The sequence below is a fragment of the Mauremys mutica genome, chromosome 1 (genome assembly GCF_020497125.1).
Source record: "Mauremys mutica isolate MM-2020 ecotype Southern chromosome 1, ASM2049712v1, whole genome shotgun sequence".
In the NCBI taxonomy this organism is placed as follows: Eukaryota; Metazoa; Chordata; order Testudines; family Geoemydidae; genus Mauremys; species Mauremys mutica.
Genome location: NC_059072.1, coordinates 1,548,780 through 1,574,471, shown reverse-complemented (window position 1 = coordinate 1,574,471; position 25,692 = coordinate 1,548,780). Strand labels below are relative to the sequence as shown.

Here is a 25,692-nt window from a genome sequence, read left to right as displayed (position 1 = left end):
CCCCCGCGGCATGCCGCTCCAAGCACGCACTTTGCATGCTGGGGTCTGGAGCCGGCCCTGGCTCTATGCAGGGTTTATGGGGGAACAGCAGCGGCTGGGCGGGACCCCAGGGAGAGACACTGACTGAGCCTGGCCTGGAAACCAGCCTGCACAGGCACAGAGTCCATGGGTGCTCTGGGGCTGGAGCACCCACGGGAAAAAATAGTGCATACTCAGAACTCATAGGCAGGCCTGTCCTCCCGCTGCCCTCCAGTGCCACTCGCCCACAGCAATCAGTGTGCAGGAGGTGCTGGGGGGAGGGGGAAGAGTGGGGGGCAGAAAGAGGTGCGGGGAGGGATGGAATGGGGTGGGAAGAGGAGGGGTGGGGGCAGGGCTGAGTGCTGCATCAGGGGGGATTTCCAAGATGCTGGGGAGTGGAAGGGGCGGGACCAGCCCCTCCCAGCCACTAACACGCTGCTCTGCTGCATGGTGGGCTGGCGGCTGCCTGGGAGAGCCTGGCTGGGGAGGCGGCTTCTGCTCCCCGTCCGGGCTCGGGTGCCAGGAACCGAGGGAGAACGAGCCAGAGCCCCCTTGCCCCCGGCATGTTTCTGGCTCGCTCAGCCATGGTCCCTGGCAGCCGAGCTGGGAAGGGAGTGGAAGCCACCTCCCCAGCCAGGCTCTGTCAGGCAGCTGCCAGGCTGCAGACCAGCGACCGGGATGGGCCGGCGTTAGAAACAGCTCCCTCCTGCTCCCCGTCCAAGCTCCCTACTGAATGCCAAAAAGTGCCGGGGGGCAGGCAAAACGTGGGGTAGGGAGAGCACGATGCCCCTGGGCTGGGAAGGGGGGCTGGCCAGGTGGGGACTCTTTCTTACAACACAAGAACTAGGGGTCACCCAACGAAATGATTAATAGGCAGCAGGTTTAAAACAAACAAAAGGAAGTGTTTTTTCACACAACACACAGCCAACCTGTGGAACTCCTTGCCAGAGGATGTTGTGAAGCCCAAGACCATAACAGGGTTCAAAAAAGAACTAGATAAATTCATGGAGGACAGGTCCATCAATGGCTATTAGCCAGGATGGACAGGGATGGTGTCTCTAGCATCTCTTTGCCAGCAGCTGGGAATGGGCGACAGGGATTTCACTTTTGGCACGGTGCCTTTTAATTTCAATTTAACTTCCTCATTCTTGTATAGTTCCCCTTCCTGAAATTAAATATTACCTTGGTGGACTGCTGTGGTGTTCTCCCCTCCCCCCAACAGGGATGTTAAATGTTATTATACCATGGTCACTATTACCAAGCAGTTTCACTATATTCACCTCTTGAACCAAATCCTGTGCATCACTTAGGACTAAATCAAGAAATGCCTCTCCTCTCATTCAACGGGATGGACCACTCGATAATTGACCTGTTCTGTTCATTCCCTCTGAAGCACCCAGCACTGGCCACTGCCAGAAGGCAGGACACTGGGCTAGATGGCCCATTGCTCTCACTCAGTATGGCCGTTCCTATGTACACAGGGCCCCATCACCACCCTCATGTCCTGTGCAGTGACTCCCTGGCCACATGCCAGCCAGCAATGGGGATTGAACCAGAGACCTTCAGCACAGCCCTGCCACCGGAGCTCAGGGAGCTGCTCTGGTAACACCGAGTAAGGAGCAGGCCCTTCCAGAGCTGCCTGATAGAGGGAGACAAGACCCCACCTGGGCCCAGGCCGTCCCTGCTGTCCCTGGCAGACACAGCGCATGACAAGCGCGTCGGGTCCAGAGGAGATCGTGCCCCACCGGGAGCTACGTTTCCATTGTATTCTGCTCCCCAGCCAGGCCAGGGCAGGTTGTTCCCTCACAGCCTGTTCCCAGGGCTCTGTCTGGGGCAGTGGGAAATGTGCCAGCCCTGAGCTCCCACCCCTCCCACCGGAGTGGATTCCCCAGTCCAGCCCCAGCCCAGCTCACTGACTCTGATATTCAACCTAAACCTCCCCATCCCTCCAGCCTCCGACTCCAGCCCAGCGCCCCTGAGCCCCGATGCCCCCAGCCTCTCACCTCAGCCTCTAGCCAGGTTTTCTCTTGGGTGAAGTATCCATAGCAGTAGCCATGGAAGAGTAGCCAGCCCCTGGGACAGGGCCCAGCCTGTGCCCCTGCAGAGAGAGGGGGATGGGGGTGGCCGATGGTGGGGACAGGACACCGCCGTTAGAGGCTGTTTCGGAGGCACAGCCACAGCTTTCCCATTAGCACAAAAACATCGGGAGCCCGTTTGGGGCTGTGTCTGGCTGGCAGGACCCTCCAGGCTCTGGCGCTGCAGGAAGAAGCTGAGTTTGCCCAGACCCCACATTGGCAGAACGGGGCCCCTGGAACCCAGCCCTGAGCAGGGATCCCAGCAGGGCAGGGCCTCTGGGTTTGAATGGGGCAGGGGCTCCTTTCCCATGGCTCCCTGAGTGGAGGAAGGAGGCAGTGCACAGTGGGGTGGCTGATAGACCCTCCCCTGCCCCACAGAGCCCCATGGACTCCCAGCCCTGGGAACAGGGAAATATGGAGCTGCCAGCCACAGTGGCCCCCGTTGAGCTGCAGCCCTCGGGCAGAGGGAATTCCTGCCACCCTGAGCTTCTCCCCTTGGGCCATGCAGGACAGTGGGGCCAGGGAACTTGGCAGCGGGGCAGGAAGGGAACCCCAGGGCCACGGGGTGAAGCTGGGGGAGCAGTGGGGTTGGCACAGACTGGGACTAGGCAGGAAATCGGGGCAGGGGCCCAGTTCTGGATGAAAGGAGCTGGGGGTTGTAGGAGGAGGGAAGGGGAGAGAGGTGCCCAGGGAGATGGGACATAGAGGGGGGATAGCAGGGATCTGTGGGGCTGGGGCAGAGGGGAGGGGAACACTGGGCAGGCTCTGCCCTGCTCAGGCCTGGGGGCACAGAGGGACGGGGTGGAGCCGTGTCCCAGCGGGGGGAAGAACGGGACAGTCTGAGGAGAAAGACACAGTGTGCAGGGACTGGGGCAGCCCAGCCGGGAGCAGAGGCCGGATGGGGGAGAAGCTGGGGCTGGAGCGGAGCCATGAGCAGCCCTTGGAGAGGGACCCCGTGGGGACACGGCCGGCCAGTGGGAGGGGACCACGGGAGGGTGGGATGGGAGCCTGGAGCTGACGGGGGCTGAGCGCCCCTTGCCCAGGGACTGGCCCCACCCAATCCTCATGGGAAGAGCCGACCCTGGGGGGCCTTTCACCCACCTTCTCTCACCCGCTCCCTGGGGAGGGGCCGCAGGGCCTGGGCTCCCCCCGGGCAGTGACCCCCAGCAGCAGGAGATGGGCAGTGGCTCTGGGAGCGACGAGGGAAATGAATTCACTTCCCAGTTCCCACCATGGGAACCAGCCCCCGGGGACTCCAGCTCCGAGGGCCGGGCAAGTATTCACTGGCCAACGAGGGGCTAAAAATCAGGCACCCGAGGAGGCAGAGGCTGAAGTAGGCGACTGGCCTACTTCATCGTCTCGCTTCCCCTGCGGAGAAAACACACCAGGGAGATGGGGCCACGAGAGCCTGAGACACCCCCAGGAGCAGCCCCCCTTCTCCAATGGGGCATCTCACAGGGGAAGGTGCCCATCTGCCTGGGTCCGAAGGGCCCTTCCTCTTCCACCCCTTACTGAGCCGGGCCCCAGGGACAGAACTGGACACCCAGCAGGGAGCCAGGTCCCAGCTCCTCAGTGGCTGGGCTCTGCAAGCAGCATCTCCAGGAACTCCTCAGCCCAGGGCTGCAGGTGGGGACAAAGGGGGGGTCAGCAGGGAGGCCGTGGTCACTCAGATGGGGCATTTGCCATCTCCCGCTGCCCCTCTCTCCCCCAGTGCTGGGGCTGGCAGGTCCCCTCAGTAGCCACCTACATAGAACTTGGGGGGAGGGGACAGGTGGCAGGAGGGAGAGTTTGGAAGAGGCCCCAGTGCCACCAGGATGGAGGCCAGTCTGTGTGCACGTGGCTGGAATGCCAGCTGCAGGTGCAGCACCTCTGCAATCGTTCTCTGACTAGAGAGCTGGGCTAGTGTTAGAAACACGGAGCCTCTCGTGTTATCACCCAGCACCTGGTACATGAAACACCCACTGACCACACCCCTGGGGCCTTTCCCCACTAACAGGTGTTTGAATCACACTCAGATCTCCAGCTCCAGGGACAATGGGTGTCTGGAAATCCAACACAGTGTGGTTGTGGGGAAGGGTGTGGTTATAGTTACAGCACCCCATGGTGGGGGCTGGGACCCCCGTTGCACCATGACTGGAAGAAGGGGTCGAATGGGAGAGCCGCCCTGCAGAGAGATGCTCCAGCAGGGACTGGACACAGGACTGGAGGCCGGGCCCAGCTCCCGGAGGGGCAGAGCGCTGGGCACAGCTCCGCAGGGCATTAGGGTGCCGCGTGCAGGGCTGTGCTGGGGGGGAGGAAGGGGGGAGACAGAGACGGCCCCAGGCTCAGGGGACACACACGGGACAAGCCTGGCCACCCACCCCTGTAACAGATCAGCTGCCGCCAGCCCCCAGCGCAGGAGGAAGAAGAAGCTGGAGGAAGCCAGGGTCTCACCTGAGTGTCTCGCTGGGTAGCTGCTCTGGTGCAAGGCCAGTCCAAGTGCAGCCTGCATGGGACACTGGCCGGGCCCGGGGCATTTATAGACCAGGGCGGGGAGGGGACCGGGTGTCAGTACTGAACATGCAGATCTGTGCTGATGGCAGCTACAATCATTGAACGCCCAGGCAGACAGAGCTAAGAGGAGCCAGGGCCCAGCCACCGGCCGGGCTGGGAGCAGGAGGAAGCGTTTGTCAGGGCTGAGAGAACAGATACAATAAAAGCTGTTTCCTCCCCCTCCCCACCCGCCGTCGGTCAGCGCTGAGGTCAGTGTGGCTGTGGGGAGCCATCGTGCCCTGGCCCTGACTGGCCCAACTGCTCACGTCCATCTCGTCCCATGGAAAGTTCCAGGCAGAGCCCCAGGGAATGTAAATCAGCTGGAGCCCCCTGAAGTCAGTGGGGGGATCCCCAGCGGGTACAGGCTGCTGTGGGGCTACTGGAGTCCTTGGGGTCAGAGCCCCAGCGGGTGGGCGTTGCTCAGCGCTCCGTTGGAATCACCGGGGCTAGAACCCCAGCGGGTGTGAACTGGCCAGAGCTCCACGGGGGTCACTGGACTCACACCATAGGATCAGAGCATATTAGGTTTTGAAGAGACCTCAGGAGGTATCTAGTCCAACCCCCTGCTCAAAGCAGGTGTTGGCGCAGGTGGTGGGGCCCACGACCATCGTGGCGGCCTCCAAAATGTACGGGAAGGTTGTGTTGGAGGCCACCATTCAGGAGGGTAAAACAGATTTATTTGGGGTTTGAACCCCATTGGAAGTTGGGCATCTGAGTGTTAAAACAGGAACACTTATTAAACTGCTTTCAGTTAAGCCTACAGCTGTTAGGGGACGTGGTTCAGACCCGGGTCTGGGTTTGCAGCAGGCTAGCGGGTCTGGCTCAAACCAGGCAGGGCACTGAAGTCCCAGGCTGGCAGGGAGGGCAAGGGCAGAAGTAGTCTTGGCACTTCAGTTGGCAGTTCCCAGGGGGTTTCTGTGATCCAACCCATCACAGTGGCGTAGTCGAGCAGGGTCTGGGCACAGCTGATTGCTCTGAGACACTGGTAGTGATTTTAAGTGAGTTTTAGGTGTGGTGGCTGGAGGACAGACAAAGTGGTTACTGGTTTGTTATTTTCTGTTTGCTTATTTCGAGTGAGGGAAGTAGGGACAGAAAAGGAAGCAAAAAAGTAAGAGTGAAGATCAGAAGAAGCTAGAACTGCACAGGGTGCAAATTGCCCAGAAAGACTGAACACTGGGCGCTGCGAAAGTCTCTGTTAACTAAGCTGCCCCTGAGCTGAGTGCATCCCAGTTTCAGTGAACTGCAGACGGGATGAGGCCCAGCACAAGAAAGCAGGACAATGACTACCAGTGAAGCAGTTACTAAACTGGAGCTGGCTAGACTGGAAACAGAGAAGGCAAAGGACCAGGAGTTTCCATTGAAACTCAAAGAGGCAGAGGCAGCCAGGAAGGCGGCTACCCTGGAGTTAAGAGACAGATAAATACACGCCCAGATGGAGTCCCAGAAGCATGAACTGGCTGTTATGGAGTTGAAGAGACAAAACCCTCCAGCTGCTGGTTCCACTTCCCCAAAAATCCACCAATGGGAGCGACTATGTCCACAGTATGATGAATCCAGCGATACTGCCAAATATTTCATCACCTTTGAGAGACTGTGCACCCTCCATGCGATCCCTGAAGATCAAAAGATGACCACATTGATAGCAAAATTGACTGGTAGAGCTCTGGACATATTCAATAGGATGCCTATTGATGATGCTTCAAGCTATGGTAAATTTAAGGAACTGGTTTTGAAACAGAATATCAGAGGGGTGGCCGTGTTAGTCTGGATATGTAAAAGCAGCAAAGAGTCCTGTGGCACCTTATAGACTAAGAGACGTATTGGAGCATGAGCTTTCGTGGGTGAATACCCACTTCTTCGGATGCACCTGAAACCTACAGTGTTAAATTCAGGAGTGTTAAGAGGGGATCTGGATTGAGTAATGTGGCTTATGTAAATGAAATGAGAGATGTGTTAGATAAGTGGGTGCAGGGGAAAGGCATTACAAGCTTGGAAGAAATGTGTGATTTGGTTACTTAGGAGCAATTCCTGAATATGTGCAGTGATGATGTAAAACAGTATTTGTGGCACTAAAAGGTAGATGCAGTGGGTGAGTTAGCTGGGTTTGCAGACTCTTATGAGCAAGCACAAGCTGCAATCAAACATAAACCACTGGCAGAGGAGTCCAGGGTTGGGGGAAAGCAGAATCACCGTTTTACCCCTGGGGGAAAAGGAGGCTGGGCGTTCACCTCCCCATTCCCTTGGTACACGTCCCAAATCTCCTGTACAAGCAAAGGAGTCCAAGAGGTGCTATAATTTTAAGTCCACTGGGCACCTGAGGAATAAATGTCCCTTGCTGAGTGGGAGCAGGCAGCAGGTAACACATGAAACTGCTACTTCTCAGAGCCAGGCTGTGGTCTCTTTCCACACAGGATTTGGAAAAGACGGTTACTCACCTGTAGTAACTGTTGTTCTTCGAGATGTGTTGCTCCTATCCATTCCAGTTAGGTGTGCGCGCCGCGCGTGCACGGCATCTCGGAACTTTTTTACCCTAGCAACACCGGCGGGCCGGCTGGCGCCCCCTGGAGTGGCGCCGCTATGGCGCTAAATATATACCCCAGCCGGCCCGTCCGCTCCTCAGTTCCTTCTTGCCGGCTACTCCGACAATGGGGAAGGAGGGCGGGTCTGGAATGGATAGGAGCAACACATCTCGAAGAACAACAGTTACTACAGGTGAGTAACCGTCTTTTCTTCTTCGAGTGATTGCTCCTATGCATTCCAGTTAGGTGAATCCCAAGCCTTACCTAGGCGGTGGGGTCGGAGTGAGACGTGGCGGAGTATAATATCGCGGAGCCGAAGGCTGCGTCGTCTCGAGACTGCTGCACCAACGCGTAATGGGAGACGAAGGTGTGGACCGAAGACCAGGTGGCCGCTCGACAGATGTCCTGGATCGGAACGTTGGCCAGGAAGGCAACAGACGAGGCATGTGCCCTCGTCGAGTGTGCAGTGACGCGGCCTGGTGGTACGCGAGCCAGCTCATAGCAGGTCCTGATACACGCGGTGACCCAGGAGGAAATCCGCTGGGAGGATATCGGCTCTCCCTTTATGCGGTCAGCAACCGCTACGAACAGCTGGGGCGAACGCCGAAAGGGCTTAGTCCGCTCGATGTAGAAAGCGAGCGCTCTGCGGACGTCAAGGGTATGCAGCTGCTGTTCCCGAGGCGAGGCATGTGGCTTCGGGTAGAACACCGGGAGGAAGATCTCCTGGTTGAGATGGAAAGCTGACACTACCTTCGGGAGGAAGGCCGGATGAGGGCGAAGCTGCACCTTGTCCCCATGAAAGACCGTGTATGGCGGGTTGACCGTTAGAGCGCGAAGCTCAGAGACTCGTCTCGCTGATGTAATAGCGACGAGGAAGGCCGTCTTCCAAGAGAGGTATAGCAGGGAGCACGTGGCTAAGGGCTCGAATGGAGGACCCATCAGTTTGGCCAAGACGAGATTCAAATCCCAGGTCGGGGCCGGGCGCCGCACCGGCGGGTACAAGCGGTCCAGGCCTTTGAGGAAGCGGCAAACCATCGGGTTCGAGAAGATGGACCGCCCTTCCACGGAGGGAAGGAAGGCAGATACCGCTGCCAGGTGGACTCTCAAGGAGGAGACCGCCAGACCTTGCTCCTTAAGGTGCCAGAGGTAGTCCAGGATGGTAGGAACCGGGACCAGGAATGGATTAAGACCTCGATGATCACACCAGAGTGCAAATCTCTTCCACTTCGCTAGGTAAGTGGAGCGAGTGGAAGGCTTCCTGCTCTCGAGCAGGACTTGTCGAACTGCTGCCGAACAGCCTCTCTCCGCGAGGGTCAGCCACTCAGGTACCAAGCTGTCAGATGGAGGGACTGCAGGTTGGGATGGCGGAGTCTGCCGAAGTCCTGGGTGATGAGGTCCGGCCACAACGGGAGGGGGATGGGTTCTCGAACGGAGTGCTCGAGCAGCAGGGTGTACCAGTGCTGCCTCGGCCAGGCCGGCGCGATCAGAATGACATGAGCTCTGTCCCTCCGAAGCTTCAGGAGCACTCGGTGCACGAGCGGGAACGGAGGGAAGGCGTAGAGGAGGTGATCCATCCAGGGGTAAAGGAAGGCATCCGACAGGGAGCCCGGCGAGCGACCCTGGAACGAGCAAAATAGGTGGCACTTCCTGTTCTCCTTGGAGGCGAATAGGTCTATGTGGGGAAACCCCCACCTCCGGAAGATTGTGTGGGCGACATCTGGACGGAGGGACCACTCATGGGAGAGGAACGACCTGCTGAGATGGTCGGCCAGCGTGTTCTGCACTCCCGGAAGAAAGGATGCTTCCAGGTGAATTGAGTGGGTGACGCAGAAGTCCCACAGGAGCATCGCTTCCTTGTACAGGGGGGAGGAACGGGCTCCGCCCTGCTTGTTCACGTAAAACATCGCGGTGGTGTTGTCCGTGAACACTGTCGCACAACGGCCTTGCAGGTGGGTGCAGAAGGTGCGACAGGCCAGGCGGAGGGCGCGCAGCTCGCGAACATTGATGTGGAGGGCGAGCTCCTGCGCCGACCACTGGCCCTGCGTGTGGAGATCGCCCAGGTGAGCTCCCCAACCGAGCGCTGAGGCATCCGTGGTCAGAGTGACGGACGGGCGAGGAGGGTGGAACGGAACTCCGGCACACATGACCTGTGGGTTGAGCCACCAGTTGAGAGACTCGAGGGTCGTCCTGGTGACGGTGACCACCATGTCGATGGGGTCTCGATGCGGCCGATACACCGACGCGAGCCAGGACTGGAACGGACGAAGGCGGAGCCGCGCATACTTGGTGACATACGTGCACGAAGCCATGTGGCCCAGGAGGCGGAGGCACAAGCGCACCGTCGTGGTAGGGAAGGCGACAAGGTCCCGGATGATGGAGACCATCGTCTGGTGCCGAGCGCGAGGGAGACAGGCTCTGGCCACTGTGGAGTCGAGAACCGCTCCGATGAACTCCAGCCGCAGTGTCGGAATCAAAGTGGACTTCTCTGTCTTGATGAGAAGACCGAGCCGATGAAAGAGAGATATGATTTCTGACATCTGATCCATCACCAGTTGCCGGGACTGGCCTCGAACCAGCCAGTCGTCGAGATACGGGTAAACGTGCATCTGACGACGTCGGAGGGCTGCGGCGACTACCGCCATGCATTTGGTAAACACCCTCGGGGCGGTGGACAGTCTGAACGGCAAGACGGCAAACTGGTAGTGAGTGTGGTTGACCACAAACCGGAGGTAACAACGATGGGGAGGATAGATTGCGACATGGAAGTACGCGTCCTTCATGTCGAGGGCGGCAAACCAGTCTCCCGGATCCAGAGAGGGAATGATGGTCCCCAGGGTGACCATACGAAACTTGGGCTTGAGCAGGTACTTGTTCAGCTCGCGAAGGTCCAGGATAGGACGCAGCCCGCCTTTCGCCTTGGGGATGAGAAAATAACGGGAGTAAAATCCCCTGCCCCGTCTGTCCTGAGGCACTGCTTCTATGGCACCCACGCTCAACAGAGTCTGAACCTCCTGTAAGAGGACTTGCTCGTGAGAGGGGTCCCTGAAGAGGGACAGGGAGGGTGGGTGGGAAGGCGGGGGCGAAACAAATTGCAGGCGGTATCCCGACTGGACTGTTTGGAGCACCCAGTTGTCTGATGTTAATTGGGACCACGCCGAAAAGAAATGGGAAAGGCGGTTGTAAAACAGAGGGGAAGGATCCGGTAGGGAGAATGATGGGCTGTCCTCGAGCGTCCCATCAAAAGGCCTGCTTGGCCCCCTGAGGGGCCTTCGAAGCGGCCTGGCCCTGGTTGCGGCGGTTGCCGGATGGACGACGGCGATTTTGGGCCGGACGTCGGCTGTTGTAAGGCGATACCGGGACTGGTAGGCCGGTCGGGAGGGCTGTGGACGGAATGGCCTACGCTGTGTCGCTGGCGTATGCATGCCTAACGTGCGTATCGCGATACGGCCGTCTTTTAAAGTTTGGATCCTAGAATCCGTCTTCTCAGAGAACAGCCCTTTAGTATCAAAGGGAAGGTCCTGTAACGTATATTGGACCTCCGGCGGCAGGGTGGAAGACTGCAGCCAGGCGATACGCCTCATTGTGACCCCGGAGGCCAAGGTCCTCGCACCCGAGTCCGCAGCGTCGAGGGCGGCTGAAATGGAGGATCTGGACGACCTCCGTCCCTCCTCCAACATGGCCGTGAACTCCTGTCGGGAGGCTGACGGCAGGAGCTCGGTAAATTTCGCCAGGGACATCAGGATGTCGAAGACGTACCTGGCGAAGAGGACCATCTGGTTGGCAATCCTCATTTGCAGGCCTCCTGCAGAATAGACCTTTCGGCCTATCAGGTCCATACGCTTCGCGTCCTTTGACTTGGGCGCCGAAGCCGGTTGACCGTGCCGCTCCCTGTCATTAACCGACTGGACTACCAGGGAGTCCGGGGTCGGATGTATATACAAGTATTCATAGCCCGTGGGAGGGACAGAGTACTTTCGCTCAGCACCACGGGCTGTAGGGGGCACGGACGCTGGCGTCTGCCAGATGGTGTTGGCGTTCTTCTGCACCGTCCGTACAAACGGAAGTGCAACGCGCACCGGCATGTCAGCCTCGACCACGTTGGTGATAGGGTCCTCGTCCTCGTGTACCTCCTCTATGGGCAAGGCCATCGCCGTCGCCACACGATGAAGGAGGTCCTGGTGAGCTCTCACATCAATAGGGGGAGGCTCCTTAGTCACTGCACCGGCCACCGCCTCATCAGGCGAGGACGAGGAGGACAACCCCTGGACGACCGTCTCCGAAGAGGGGTCCGCCACCAGCCCGTCGGAGGGTGCGGGCTGCGCATGGCCTTGGGACTCCGATGCTACAGCCTCCGCCGCCGGCGGCGAAGGGGCCGGTCTGGATACCGTCGCCTCTGGGACTCTGCGCTCTGACGCGGGGGGCCTTGGTGGAAAAGGTACTACCCTGGGCCTCGTACTGGGCCCATGGAACCCAAAAGCCCCACGGTTGTGCCCCTTGAGGATGGTCCCGTGGGGTGGGCGGCAGGAGTCCGTATCCATCCGTGCCGGAAGCGACCGACTCGGGTCGAGAAGGCCATGGCGGTGCCGAAGCGCTCGCAGAGTGCGCTGCCGAATGGGGCAGTCCGTCCCCGGATGGCAAAGAAGCGCGAGGTTGCTCTGGTCGGTACCGGGAAGGCGACCGGGAGTGACGTCCGCCACGGTGCCGGGAGCTCGACCGGTGCCGGGAGCTCGACCGGTGCCGGGAGCTCGACCGAGACTGAGACCTCCGGTGCCGTGAACGCCCTCGCGAGTCACGGTGCCGGGAGCGGTGCCGGGGCGGCGATCTTCTACGGTGCCGACGGGATGGCGACCTGGACCTCGTGCGGCGTCGGGAGTATGACCGGTACCACGATGACGAGCGGCACCGGGACTGCGACCGACGTTTCGACAGCGATCGGTGCCGCGAAGGCGAGCGGTGCCGAGATCGCGACCGACGTGATGGAGATCTGCCGCCGGACCGGGACCGTGACCGGGACCGGGACCGGGTGCGTCGTTCATGTCGCCTGTCCAGGGACGGTGGCCGGGTCATTCTAGCCGGCTTCCCCGCCAATACGACAGCCCGCACCGGCGGTGCCGGGGGCCGGAGGCCTGCTGCCTCTATGAGCTTGATCAGCTCTCGCACGGAGGCGAATGTCTCCGGCGTTGACGGCAGCCAGGGCTCAACCTCGGACGGCACCGGGGAGCGTGGCGCCACCGGACTCGACGGGCCTTGCGGCGCCGGAGTCAAGGGTCCGGTGCACAGCTTGTGCACGGGCACCGCAGGGGCCGCCAGGAGCGCAGCCGCTTTCGCCGAGTCTTCAACGCGAGCCTGAGCCAGTGCCTTCGTTAGCCTCTGCTTCTTCGCGGGCGAAAGCGAGCGGTGCCGAGACTTCTTAACCGCTTTCTGCGTCGGCGGTGCCGCGGAGGTGGAGCGGCTCGGTGCCGCCGGTGCGCTCTGCACCGAGGCAGTTCGCGGTGCCGGCGCGGACGGTGCCGGTGGCTGAAGCGACGCCTCCATCAAAATCTGCTTCAGGCGGATATCCCGCTCTTTCCGGGTCCGCGGTTTAAAAGTCGAGCAGATCGAACACTTGTCCGTTCTGTGCCCTTCGCCCAGGCAACGGAGACAGGCGTCGTGCGGGTCTCCGATGGGCATAGGCTTCTGGCACGCCGCGCAGGGCTTAAAGCCTGGTGCCTTGGGCATGAGCCCGTACCGGGTGAGGTAAAAAGGGGAAAAAAAACCCCTTTCACCTTATCTATATACACTAACTAACTATCTAAAACTGTAAAACTAACTACAAAACTAACTATATACAAGAAAGATGTGAACGCTAGGGATCGTGGAGAACGAAGAGTACTCCACAGTTCCAACTGGCCGTCACGGGCGGTAAGAAGGAACTGAGGAGCGGACGGGCCGGCTGGGGTATATATTTAGCGCCATAGCGGTGCCACTCCAGGGGGCGCCAGCCGGCCTGCCGGTGTTGCTAGGGTAAAAAAGTTCCGAGATGCCGTGCACGCGCGGCGCGCACACCTAACTGGAATGCATAGGAGCAATCACTAGAAGAAGAAAGGTTGCTTCCACACAACCAAGCAAGGAGCATATACACGCAGTTAAAATCAATGGTGACGTGCTTCTTGGACTGAGGGACATGGGTGCTGAGATTTCTGTGGTCAGGAGGGACCTGATCCAGGAGAAGGATTTGTTGCCAGGGAAACTGGCAGAATTTGAGCTGGTGGGAAGTTACAAAGTCCTTGTATCTTTAGCTAAAGTAAACATGCAAATTATTCATTTGCAGGCTGAACTGACTGTTGCAATTTTGCACCGTTTCTACTAGGGAACGATTTCTTTAGTGTGGTAGAATCTGTCCCAGGGTTGGTTAGCAGTGAGAAGGAATCCTGTGCTAAAAGGCCCGTGGGGGGGGGGGGTGAAGTCACATGGACTGCTGGGGGAATAGGAGGGTGTCTCTTAGATTCCTCTGCAGCAGTAAAGGGTGCAGCTTTGGGGGCAGGGATGGTTGTGGCCAGTTCCTGTAGCCCCAGGGCTCAAGGCAAGTTCCAGAGGGAGGGGCTGGACGAAGCCAGCTCCTGTCCCACAATCATCTCCCCAGGGGAGGGGGATGTACCACCTTGTAGCAGGGGGGGCGCCCCAGCCGCTGACTGCCAGGAAGTTGCAGGTCAGCAGGGGGCAGGGCCTGCCCTGGGGAGCACAGAGACAGTGTCCTAGGCTGGAATTGGGGGTCCTGGTGACCGATGCGGTGGGAACAGACCCCAAGGAATCTGTAGCTGGAAGCAAGCCCAACCTGAGGGAAAAGGGTGCGGGGGGACTTTGCTGGCCAGTGAAGGGTCTGTCATAGCTGCTATAGTTTGTGGAAGAAACTGTTGTACATGCTAGGGATGGTGATGAGACAGTCCCACAAGCATGTTACTTTTCAGCCTATACCTGTCAACAGGCTGGAAGCTTGGCACAGCAGCAAGAGCATAACAGGCCCATGCTGCTGTATAGAAGGGGAAACTGAGGCACACCGCCTCATAGCATTGGTAGCTAAATGCCAAGACACCTCCACTTTAACAGATATTGCTGTCTGCATTCTGTTAGCAATACTACACCCCAACCTGTTTTCAGGCGCCTGGGGACCAGGAACCCCAAACCTTGCTAGCTAGAACAAGGGTTCTGGGACAGCACGTCCGCTATCAGGTTGGCACTTCCCTTCACATGGACCACGTCCATGTCATAGTCCTGCAGGAGCAGGCTCCCCCTCAGGAGCTTGGCATTGGCTCCTTTCATCTGGTGCAGCCAGGTCAGGGGAGAGTGGTTGGTGTACATGGTGAAGTGGCGCCCAAAGAGATATGGCTCTAGTTTCTTAAGGGCCCACACCATGGCCAGGCATTCCTTGTCGATGGCCACGTAGTTCTGCTCCCAGGATAGCAACTTCTTGCTCAGGTACACGATGGGGTGTCTCTCCCCCTTTTCATCCTCCTGCATCAACACTGCCCCCCAGCCCCGTGTCTGAGGCGTCGGTGAACACCATAAAGGACTTGTCAAAATCTGCGTTTGCCAGAACTGGGCCTCTGAGCAGAGCCTCTTTCAGCGCCTGGAGAGCCTGCTGGCACTGCTCGGTCCAGACCACCTTGTCTGGCTTCCCCTTCTTGCACAGCTCAGTGAAGGGGGTGGCTATGGCGCTAAAGTGGGGCACGAAACTTCGATAGTACCCCATCATCCCGATAAAGGCTTGGACCTGCTTTTTGGTTTGGGGAGCGGGCCAGTCTCTGATCACCTCCACCTTGGCTGGTTCCGGCTTTAGGCAGCCACTCCCCACCCGATGGCCCAGGTAACATACTTCAGCCATCCCCACCTTGCACTTCTCAGCCTTTACGGTTAACCCAGCCTCTCGGAGTCGGTCCAGCACTTGTCTAACCTGGGACACGTGGTCCTCCCAGGTCTGGCTAAAGACACATATGTCGTCAATATACGCCACGGCAAAACTCTCCATCCCCCTCAGTAGCTGATCCAACAGGCGCTGGAAGGTGGGCGGCGCTCCCTTGAGGCCGAAGGGCAGGGTCAGAAACTCGTAGAGCCCCAGAGGGGTGATAAAGGTCGATTTCAGCCTGGCATCTGCGTCCAGCGGCACTTGCCAGTAGCCCTTTGTAAGATCCATGGTGGTGAGGTACCAAGCGCCTCCCAGCTTGTCTAGGAGCTCGTCAGGCCTGGGCATTGGGTAGGCATCAGATACGGTGATGGCATTGAGCTTTCGATAGTCCACACAGAACCGGATCGACCCGTCCTTCTTGGGGACCAGCACCACTGGCGAGGCCCAAGGGCTGGAAGACGGCTGGATCACCCCCAAAGCCAGCATGTCCCTGACCTCTCTTTCTAGGTCCTGGTCAGTTTTCCCAGTGACCCGAAAAGGGGAGCATCTTACAGGGGGATGTGACCCCATCTCCACCCGGTGGACAGTCAAATTAGTGCATTCAGGCTGGTTGGAAAACAGCTGTCGGTACAGCTGCAGCACCCCTCTGATCTCAGCGTGCTGGGCCAGGGTCAGCTGATCAGAGAGGGGAATTGCCTCCAGGGGGGAACCAGCTTTTGTCCCAGGGAATAGAAAAGTGTCATCTCCCTGCTCCTCCCAATGTCCACACACGGCCAACACCACATTCCCCCTGTCATAGTACGGCTTCATCATATTCACATGGTACACCCGGTGGTGGTGCGCCCGGTTCGACAGCTCCACCACATAGTTTACCTCATTTAGTTGCTTGATAACCTTGAAGGTCCCTTCCCAGGCGGCCTGGAGTTTGTTTTTCCTCATGGGGATGAGCACCATCACTTGATCCCTGGTAGCGAAGGGCGGGCCCGCGCCGTGCGGTCATACCAGACCTTCTGCTTCCTCTGGGCTCGGGCCAGATTCTCCCTGGCCAGGCCCATGAGCTCGGCAAGTCTTTCCCGGAAGGTCAGGACATACTCCACCACTGATTCTCCATCGGGAGCGGCCTTCCCCTCCCATTCATTTCTCATCAGGTCTAGGGGCCCCCTTACCCGCCTTCCATACAACAGTTTGAAAGGTGAAAACCCAGTAGATTCCTGCGGTACGTCCCTGTATGCGAACAGCAGGTGAGGTAAGTACTTGTTCCAATCCTGTGGGTGCTGGTTCATAAATCTTTTTAGCATCATCTTTAGCGTCCCATTGAACCTCTCCACCAGCCCGTTGGACTGGGGGTGATACACTGAGGCCCAGTTGTGCCAGACCCCACATTTCTCCCACAGGGACTGGAGCAGGGCCGACATGAAGTTGGACCCCTGGTCTGTTAAGACTTCCTTGGGGAACTCCACTCGGCTGAAAATGGTCAGCAGCGCATCTGCCACAGTGTCTGCTTCGATAGAGGACAAGGCCACCGCCTCGGGGTAGCGAGTGGCTAAATCTACCACTACCAGAATGTATTTCTTCCTCAACCGGGTCGTCTTGCTGAGAGGTCCCACTATGTCCATGGCCACCTTCTGGAAAGGTTCTTCTATGATGGGCAAAGGCCTCAAAGCCGCTTTCCCTTTGTCCCGGGCCTTCACCACCCGCTGACAGGGGTCACAGGATCGGCAGTACTGTCGGACATGGGTAAAGACCCCAGGCCAGTAAAAGTTCTGTAGCAGCCTCTGCCTGGTGCGCTGGATTCCCTGGTGCCCTGCGAGGGGGATGTCATGTGCCAGGTACAGTAACTTGTGGCGAAACTTCTGGGGAACCACCAGCTGCCTCCTGATCCCCCATGACTCCACTTCCCCTGGGGGAGCCCATTCTCGGTACAGGTACCTCTTCTCCCACAGGAACCTCTCCTGGCAACCAGGGGCGGCTCTACGAATTTGGCCACCCCAAGCAGTCATGCACGGGAGGTGCACCGGAACCCGGGAGCAGCGGACCTCCCGCGGGCATGACTGCGGAGGGTCCGCTGGTCGCATGGCTCGGTTGGACCTCCCGCAGCTGCGGAGGGTTCGCTGGTCCCGCGGCTCCAGTGGAGCTTCCGCAGTCATGCCTGCGGGAGGTCTACCCAAGCCCTGGGACGAGCGCCCCCTCCACAGTCGTGCCTGGGCTCCGGTGGACCTCCCGCAGGCATGACTGCGGAAGGTCCGCCGGACCCGCCTGACGCCCCTGCCGGCAAATGCCACCCCAAGCGCGTGCTTGCCGCGCTGGGGTCTGGAGCCGGCCCTGCTGGCAACCTCTCCTCATGGTCTGTACTGCACTGAGGTCGGCCAGGTCTCTTGGCCTCCGCAAAGAAGGATCTTTCTGCAACTCGGCCTGGAACTCAGCAGCTGGGACAGGGATGGGGACCTGCTCTCTCTCGCTGGCTAGGTCTGAGGCTGCAGCCTCTCTGAGCCGGGTCCCTGGGCGTTCCCTCCCCACCAGGTTAGGGTCCTGCGCCTTGGGCAGAGTACCTTCCCCGTTGTCAGGGCGTAGTGCCCTGCGCCGACTCAGACTACGGGTCACGACCAGGGCACCCCGGGCGTTGCTTGGCCAGACCTCCAGGTCCCCCCTCCATTAACAGCTCCGTGGGCAAATGGGGGTGTACCCCCACGTCTTTGGGGCCCCCCTTGGCCCCCCACTTCAGGTGTACCCTTGCCACGGGCACCTTGAATGGGGTCCTGCCCACGCCCATCAAGGTCAGGTAGGTGTCGGGCACCATCCGATCTGAGGCCACCACCTCGGGCCGGGCCAGCGTCACCTCTGCACCCCTGTCCCAGTACCCAGTGACCTTCCTCCCATCTACCTCCAGGGGAACAAGGCACCCCTGTAAACCAAAAACCTCTCTCCGGAGGAGAAGCCCCGCACCCACCCTGTAAACCAAAAACCCGGAGCCTGGAGCATCCAGCCCCCGAGATGAGCTGACCTGGGGCCCTCCTCCCTCCTTCCCAGGTGGGACGCTGTCAGCCTCTCTCTCCTGGGAACGCTGCCCTTCGTCCAGCTGAGTCTTTACCCAGTCAACCCTCTGTGGGTTGGGTCTGCTTAGTCTGTCCCTGAGCCTGGGGCATTGGGCCCGTATGTGGCCTCGTTGGCCACAGTGATAGCAGCCCATGTCCCGTGGGTCCCCTCGAACGGGTCGGACGGACCTGACACTGGATGTTCCCCTTTTGTGGGGGTTCTCCATAGGTCGCCGCTGGGAGGTCCCATGGTGACTCTCTCTCTGCGTGGAGACAGGCCTGCTCCTTTGAGACTCCTCCCTGTTATCCCCTGTCCGACTGTTCACAAATTGGTCGGCCAGCTGGCCTGCATGCTGTGGGTTCTCCGGCTTCTGGTCCATCAACCACAGCCTCAGGTCAGACGGGCACTGCTCATACAGGTGCTCCAGTATGAATAGGTCAAGCAGGTCCTCTTTAGTTTGGGCCCCAGCTGTCCACTTGCGGGCATACCCCTGCGCCCGGTTGACCAGTTGTAGGTATGTGACCTCACGGGCTTTACGCTGACTCCGGAACCTCTTCTGGTACATCTCAGGAGTCAGCCCAAACTCGTGGAGCAGGGCCTGTTTGAACAGTTCATAGTCCCCTGTATCCACCCCTTTCATTCGGCTGTACACCTCCACGGCGGTAGAGTCCAGTAAGGGGGTGAGAAACTGGATCCTGTCTGCAGGGTCAACCCTGTGCAGCACGCAGGCATTCTCAAAGGCCGTCAGGAAGGTATCCATGTCTTCCCCCTCCTTACGCCGGGCCAGGAAGCACTTATCAAAGCTCTTTGTAGGCTTGGGTCCCCCCTAACTCACCGCAGCCGGGGCCCCGCTGCTCCTCAGCCGGGCCAGTGCCAGCTCATGCTTATGCTGCTTCTCCTTCTCCTCCAGCTCACGCTGGCGCTGGTTCTCCTCATGCTGACGCTGGTTCTCCTCATGTTGACTCTGTCTCTCCCGTTCCTCCCACTCCTGCCTCAGTTCTTGCCTTCTTAACTCGAGCGCCTCCCTGTCATATTCCAGCTGCATCCGCTCCAGGAATGGGGAGCTCTGCTAGGACGATCCCCAGCTGGCTGCCGGGGTCAGGGTGCCCTCGGTATTCACTGGGCTTCCCCCAACCCCTCCTCTAGGTATAGGGGGGCAGGGTCTCAGGGTGTCCTCGGCAGCAGTCTGATCTCTCCCAGCCATGTCAGGTCCCGTCCTGGGCCAGACCATCTTCTGGGACCTCTTCAGCTGGGGCATAGGAATGGTTTGTTGTTCGCCCTCCTATCCCTGGACCAGGAGAAGGCGTTTGACAGGATGGACAGTGGGTATCTCCTGGGCACTCTGCAGGTGTTCGGCTTCAGGCCCCAGTTCATGGGCTTTCTCCAGCTGCTGTATGTTGATGCACAGTGTCTGGTCAGGCTCAGTTGGACCCTGACCAAGCCGGTCAGCGTCAGGCGGGGAGTGAGGCAGGGGTACCTCCTCGGGCCAGCTGTACGCTCTGGCGATCGAGCCCTTCCTCTGTCGGAGGCCGACGGGGTTGGTGCTTCGGGAGCCAGAGCTGCAGCTTGTCCTGTTGGTGTACGCCGACGACATGCTCCTCGTGGTCCAGGACCCGGGCGACCTGGTGCGGGTGGAGGCCTTCCAGGTGATCTACTCAGCAGCCTCCTCTGCCCAGGTCAACTGAGTCAAGAGCTCTGGCGTTGTGGTCAGGGACGAGTGGTGGTCGAGCCCCAGGGCCGTAGCAACAAAGAACGTGGCCCCCTCCGAACATATGTCCGGGGCCCCTTACAATGCAGAAACTGGAATGCGGTATTTATTTTATACAATATACAGGGTTCATATTATGTATACATAGGCCTACAGTGTACATGTATTCCATATTTACGCAAAGCGCTTCTTTTGAGCCTTGTTCTCCGCAAATTGGTTAATCAATGCGTCATAGTCCAGAGATCTGGCAATCTTGTTTTCGATTGAGATAGCTGCAAGCGCAGAAAGCCTGTCATCTGTCATGGTTGAGCACAGGATATTCTTGATCAGTTTCATTCTGCTGAAGCTCCTTTCAGTACCGGCGACAGTAACTGGTGTGATCAGAAGAATTCTGATGCAAATGCAAAGATTCGGATATATCTCCTGAAGGCTGTTCTTGTATATGTATGTTAAAAAATTGTTTGCCGTGACAAGTCCTCTCTCTTTCTCGATGACATAAATAAAACGATTCAATTCCATTATGAGTTCATTGGCATCAATGTCTCCCATTTTTCTTTCAAAATTTTTGCTGTAATTCTCCAGTTCATTTTCTCTGTGACACTGCTTCAGGCTGTTAACGTTGTACAGAAATCCAAACAACTTATACCACTCCACGAGTTGGTCAAATCGCGACGAAACAGAAGATATGGCCTGATCAGTGAGAACAAGAAAGAACTGCGATTTGAATTTTTCTTCGGCAGAAAGACGACTCGAATCATCAGCACATTCGTAATCAAACATTCTCTTCTTACGTCGCACACTGGTTTCTGGAAACACCTGCTCAATACCCATATGCTCTGCTATTTCACGTGCATTTGTGACCACAGAGTTATATCCTGTATTTCGATAGTCTTCCTAAAACTTCATTGTAGCACCGACTTCTGCCTGCAGTACGTCAATTGACACATCTGGTGACTGAATTAATTTTCTGGTTTTATTGACGTGAAATAGTATATCCTACCACGTGTACACAGTCAGAACAAAAGGCCACGTACTAACATGGTCTAAAAGCGCACCGGCTTCTGTTGCTGTATTGCCATCTTTCTTTTCGAGCGCATATTCTCGCAAAGATGACAAAGCATTGCACAATTCTTCAAGGTGATAACGCAATGGCTTCACAGCATCAATTCTCGACTCCCAACGAGTGTCCAATAACCCTTTAACAGGTATTGGCGTATGTTCTTGAAGTATATCCCAACGTGAAGGTGACGAAGAAAAGATAACGTTAATCAGACGAAAAAGTCAACGGCATATTTCGATGACTTTGCCACGTCTGAGATCACAAGATTCCAAGTGTGAGCTCCACATGGTACATACAAGACATGGTCATTTATTTCTAGCATGCGGGCTTGAACTCCTTTATTCTTTCCTCTCATATTTGCGCTGTTATCATAAGCTTGGCCTCTCATGTCAGCAATGTCTATTCCTAAGTTGTTTGCCTTTTCAAGAAACGCTTCCAATAAGCCCTTGCCAGTTGTATCATGAACATTAAGAAAACCAACAAACGCTTCACGAATATTGACACCATCTTCACCGTTGCATTCAACAAAGCGTAACACCACAGACATCTGTTCTTCATGTGACACGTCGGGAGTACAGTCCAAAATAACTGAATAATATTTTGCTTTTTAAGCTGCGCTATGTTGGCCTCTTGAATGTTACTGGCAACAAGTTGAATCAGCTCATTTTGGATCTGTGGACCGAGGTACTGAACATGTGTTTCTGCCTTCTTAATCCTCTGTAAAAGTTCGCTGAGGACAGTATCATACTTTGCAAGCAATTCAAACAGTCCCAAAAAGTTGCCATTCAAAGGATCGCCGAGCTTTTCATTACTTCCTCGAAATGCCAAGTTTCTTTCGGACAAGAAAATAACGACATCAACCATGCGTTTGACAACATTTCTCCAGAAATCTCTTTCTTTCAGAAAAGCCTGCAATTCGAGTTGGTCAATAGATGTACGGTTTACTATGCCTGACCGAAGGTCAAACCATTTCACCATACAGTCTTGATGACCCTTGCCTGTTTCATGCTGCTGAAGTCTTTTTGACAGTGCTTTCCAAGCAGATGTTCCACGACGTAGCGGTATGTCGCCAAATAATTTACAACAAAAACAAAAAATGGCATCTTTCTGAACTGAGTACATTAACCATGAACGTCTTATTTTCTCGCCATTTGCCATGGTTCGATAGAAATGAGTACTTGTGAACCTCTGTCTCTCCTCGTTAAATGGAAATTCGTAACTTTCATTCTGCTGCGGTGGGCCACGTGCAACAATATCACACACTTGCCTGTCCGATATTATAGACGGCCAATCTCCTGGATCATCAGTCAGTGGTTCAGATTCAGATACTTCTTTCCCGGCAGCAGCCGGAATATCTGTCACAGTTTGTTTGGTAGAACAACTGGCTTCACCTTCGACCTCACTTGAAGCACTTCTGGATACTTCTGGATACGATTCGTCGCTGCTAGCGCTGTCCGTTTCATGTGCCTGTACCTGTTCGTTGGATTGCAGCGCAAAATACATTGACAACTTTGGAATTTTCTCAAGTTCCTTCTCGGCATCTTTTGCTGCCTTTCGTTTACTAGCTCCGTTCTTATATGTTCTCTTAGACATCACAAAGCACGCTTCTGCGTTGGAAACAATAAAAAACTAAACAACTAAATTAATAACATTTATCCGCCAAACGCCATTATGAACGCAAATACACATTCTTTGAATGGGTCCAACTAAAATTCGAAACTGACCAACAGACAACTGATGTAGCCAATAGCCTTATGATGTATCATAATGACTTCATGGTTTTGTCAGTAAAACCGACATGGATTGTGCAATAGTGTCAATAAATGTCACTTACCTAGTTATACCTTACATTTTTTTGCCACTTTTAGGGGCCCCCTTCCTTGCGGGGCCCCCTCTGGTCGGAGGGTATGGAGGGCGCTCGCTACACCTCTGGCGAGCCCCCTCCCACCCACGCTTCAAGCCATCTGGTGGAGCGTGGGTCCGTTGCTCTATCTCAGCATTTACCTTTCTGCCATGCATCCTTCTCTGCAGGAGAAATGGCAATATTTGGAGGTCAGGGTGGGTGAGCGGCTGCGGAGATGGACAGAATTCCTCCAGTGCCGCTGCCTGCGAGGGAGGGCGCTGGTGCTGAACCAGCTAGTCTTGTCCATGCTCTGGCACCGGCTCAACACCCTGACCCCCACCCCAGGGATCCTGCCCAGGCTCCAGAGGGCAGCTCTGGAGTTTTTCTGGCCAGGACTGCACTGGGTCCCTGCAGGGATTTTGAGTCTTCCCCTGGAGGAAGGAGGGTAGGGCCTAGTCTGCCTTCATAGCCAGGTCCATGTCCATGGGATGATTTAGTTGGGAATTGGTCCTGCTTTGAGCAGGGGGTTGGACTAGATACCTCCTGAGGTCCCTTCCAACCCTGAGATTCTATGATTCTATGATTCCACCTCCAGGCCCTGCAGAGACTCCCTTATGGTGCAGGTAGTCCGGCGTGGAGCACGTTGGCGCACGCCTTCCTCTGCTGCCTCCGAAGGCTCTGATATGACCGGCAGCTCCTTTATCTCCATCCAAGGGGTCTTCTGCAAGACCTCTCTGAGCTGCCGGTCTTCTACCAGGACCTCCCCCAGACCTGGAAGCTCTTTTCGGCAACCAGGTCCGTTGTGGCCACCGAGGGGATGGACCTCCTCGCGGACCTCCTGCTACACAACCCCAATCGACGTGTGGATATGGCGGAGTCTCCCTTGGTGCACCAGAGGTTGGTCCTGGCAGAAACCACCAGGGTCGGAGACCTCCTGGACTATGATGGCGGGGGCTGGGTGGATTCCCCACGTGCTCACTTGGCGCATGTGGGTCTCCACCCTTTCAACCCCCCTGCGCATTCTCCAGGAGGTGGGGGCTGCCTTGCCACCCCTTTCTCTCTTCTTCCTGCAGAGGGCTCTGCGAGAGGGCGCTCCCCGCCCACCCCTAATCCCGGGCGCTCCGGACCTTTTTATCAGGTCCCTTTCACGAGCCTTCCTCCCCCTCTCCCCGAGCCCCCACTCCCATACTCCGAGCCGGCTGCGCACCCTGCAGCGGGTTCGCTTCTGGACCATTCCCAGGGACTAACTGTACACAGTCGTGCTCAACACGTTACATTTCCTCACCCTCGTGTCCCGCCGCGACACCAATTGGCGGGACTATTTGCCACCTGTGGAGGGTGAGGAGCCCTGGTGGGCCGGCCTGTATTCCACCCTGGTCCCACGGCCGCCCGGGATACTGGTTGGCGGCTCCTTCACGGAGCAGTGAGCACAGCTGTGTACCTGGCACGGTTCACCCCCATTCCTGAGGCCTGCCCTTTCTGTGGCGTGAGGGAGAATCTGGCGCACGCCTAAATCGAATGCGCCAGGTTGCAGCCCCTGTTCCGGCTCCTCCAGACCCTCTTGCTGAGGTTCCGGCTGCACTTTTCCCCGCACCTGTTCCTCTTCGCACACCCCATCCGTGGCCCCACGAAGTTGTGAGACCTCCTGGTCAACCTCCTCCAGGCCCTGGCCAAACTCTCCATCTATAACGCCAGGAGGAGGATGCTAGACGGGGGAGGAGGCTCTGCGACCATGGGCCCTATTTCCCTTCCTCCCTGGTCTCACACCTCTGGGCAGAGTTCCACTGGGCAGTGCGCGCTGCCTCCCTTGACAGCTGTGAGGAGCAGCGGGCGCTGTCCAGGGTCCTTTGCTTGGTGTCCCACTCCGGATCCCTAGTTTTGAACCTGTGACCTTCACTCCCGAACCTGTTTTTCATTAGTTGTCCCCCATCTTCATTTGGTTCCCGGGTCCAGTGGTCTCTCCCAGTAGGCTGGGGAAGGGGCTTTTAGAAGTGGCCGGGCTTGCGCCCGCCCACCTCCCAGGATATCCAATAAGGCCCAGTGAGATCCCAGCTAGTAGGACAGACTGAAAAATGGATCTTCCAGTTTCTCCTTTCCAGTCCTCACCAGTAGTGAGGTAAAATTGCTCCCACCCCTCCTCATCGGGCTTACCCGCAAGATGTAGTGGAGCCTGTCTGTGCCTGGGGATTCTGCCAGCAGGTTCAGGAGGTCTGCCATGACCTTGTGCAGAGCCTGCAGAGGAAGGGAGACCCATGGGCCAGAGTAGGGAAATTGGGGCTACACTGGCCACAGGATGGCAAGGCGGTTCTGTGTGAAGCACTGGTGAAACCCCAAACACAGACCCTGGCCTCTCTCATTCATATCCCACTGCAGGCAACTAGTGAGGATTCATGGCAGGATGACAGCAGGCTCTTCATTTTGTAGTTGTGCATTTGCCTTTTCCTTCCTAAGTGACGGACTTTGCACCTGTCTTTATTGAATTGCATCTTGTTGATTTCAGACCAATTCTCCAGTTTGTCACGGGCGTTTTGAATTCCAATCCTGTGCTTGAAAGTGCTTGTTGTCATCTGCACATTTTATAAGCACACTCTCCACTCCATTATCCAAGTCATGAATGAAACCATTGAATCGTGCTGGACCCAGACGGAGCCCTGCCATACCCTGCTAGATTCGCTCTCTCATTTCAACAGCCAAACACTGGCAGCTACTCTTTGAATTTGGTCCTTCAACCACTTGGGCACCCACATAATAATAATTTCATCTAGGCCACATTTCCCCGGTTTGCTTATGAGACTGTCATGTGGGACTGTGTCAAAAGCCCTATTAACACCAAGATAGATCATGTCGATTGCTTCCTCGCACCCACCAGGCCAGTAACCCTGACAAAGAAGGAAATGGGGTTGGTTCGAATGATTTCTTCAATTTGTTCCAGCATTTTTCCAGGTATCAAAGTGAGGCTGACTAGTCTGTAAGTCCCTGGGTCTTCTTTGTTCCCCTTTTTAAACATAGGCACTATCTTCTT

At 57.0% G+C, this 25,692-nt stretch overlaps 1 protein-coding gene across 1 annotated transcript in view; it reads right to left on the bottom strand.

Annotated features, from left to right (window-relative positions):
- Positions 1 to 4,672, bottom strand: part of LOC123375821 (C-type lectin LmsL-like) — a 56,443-nt gene extending 51,771 nt beyond the window's left edge. The window contains exon 1 of the mRNA XM_045027136.1: positions 4,527 to 4,672. Within this exon, the coding sequence (XP_044883071.1) occupies positions 4,527 to 4,609 (83 nt within the window). The 5' untranslated portion in view covers positions 4,610 to 4,672. The remainder of the gene's footprint in view (positions 1 to 4,526) is intronic.
- Positions 4,673 to 25,692: the final 21,020 nt, after the last annotated feature.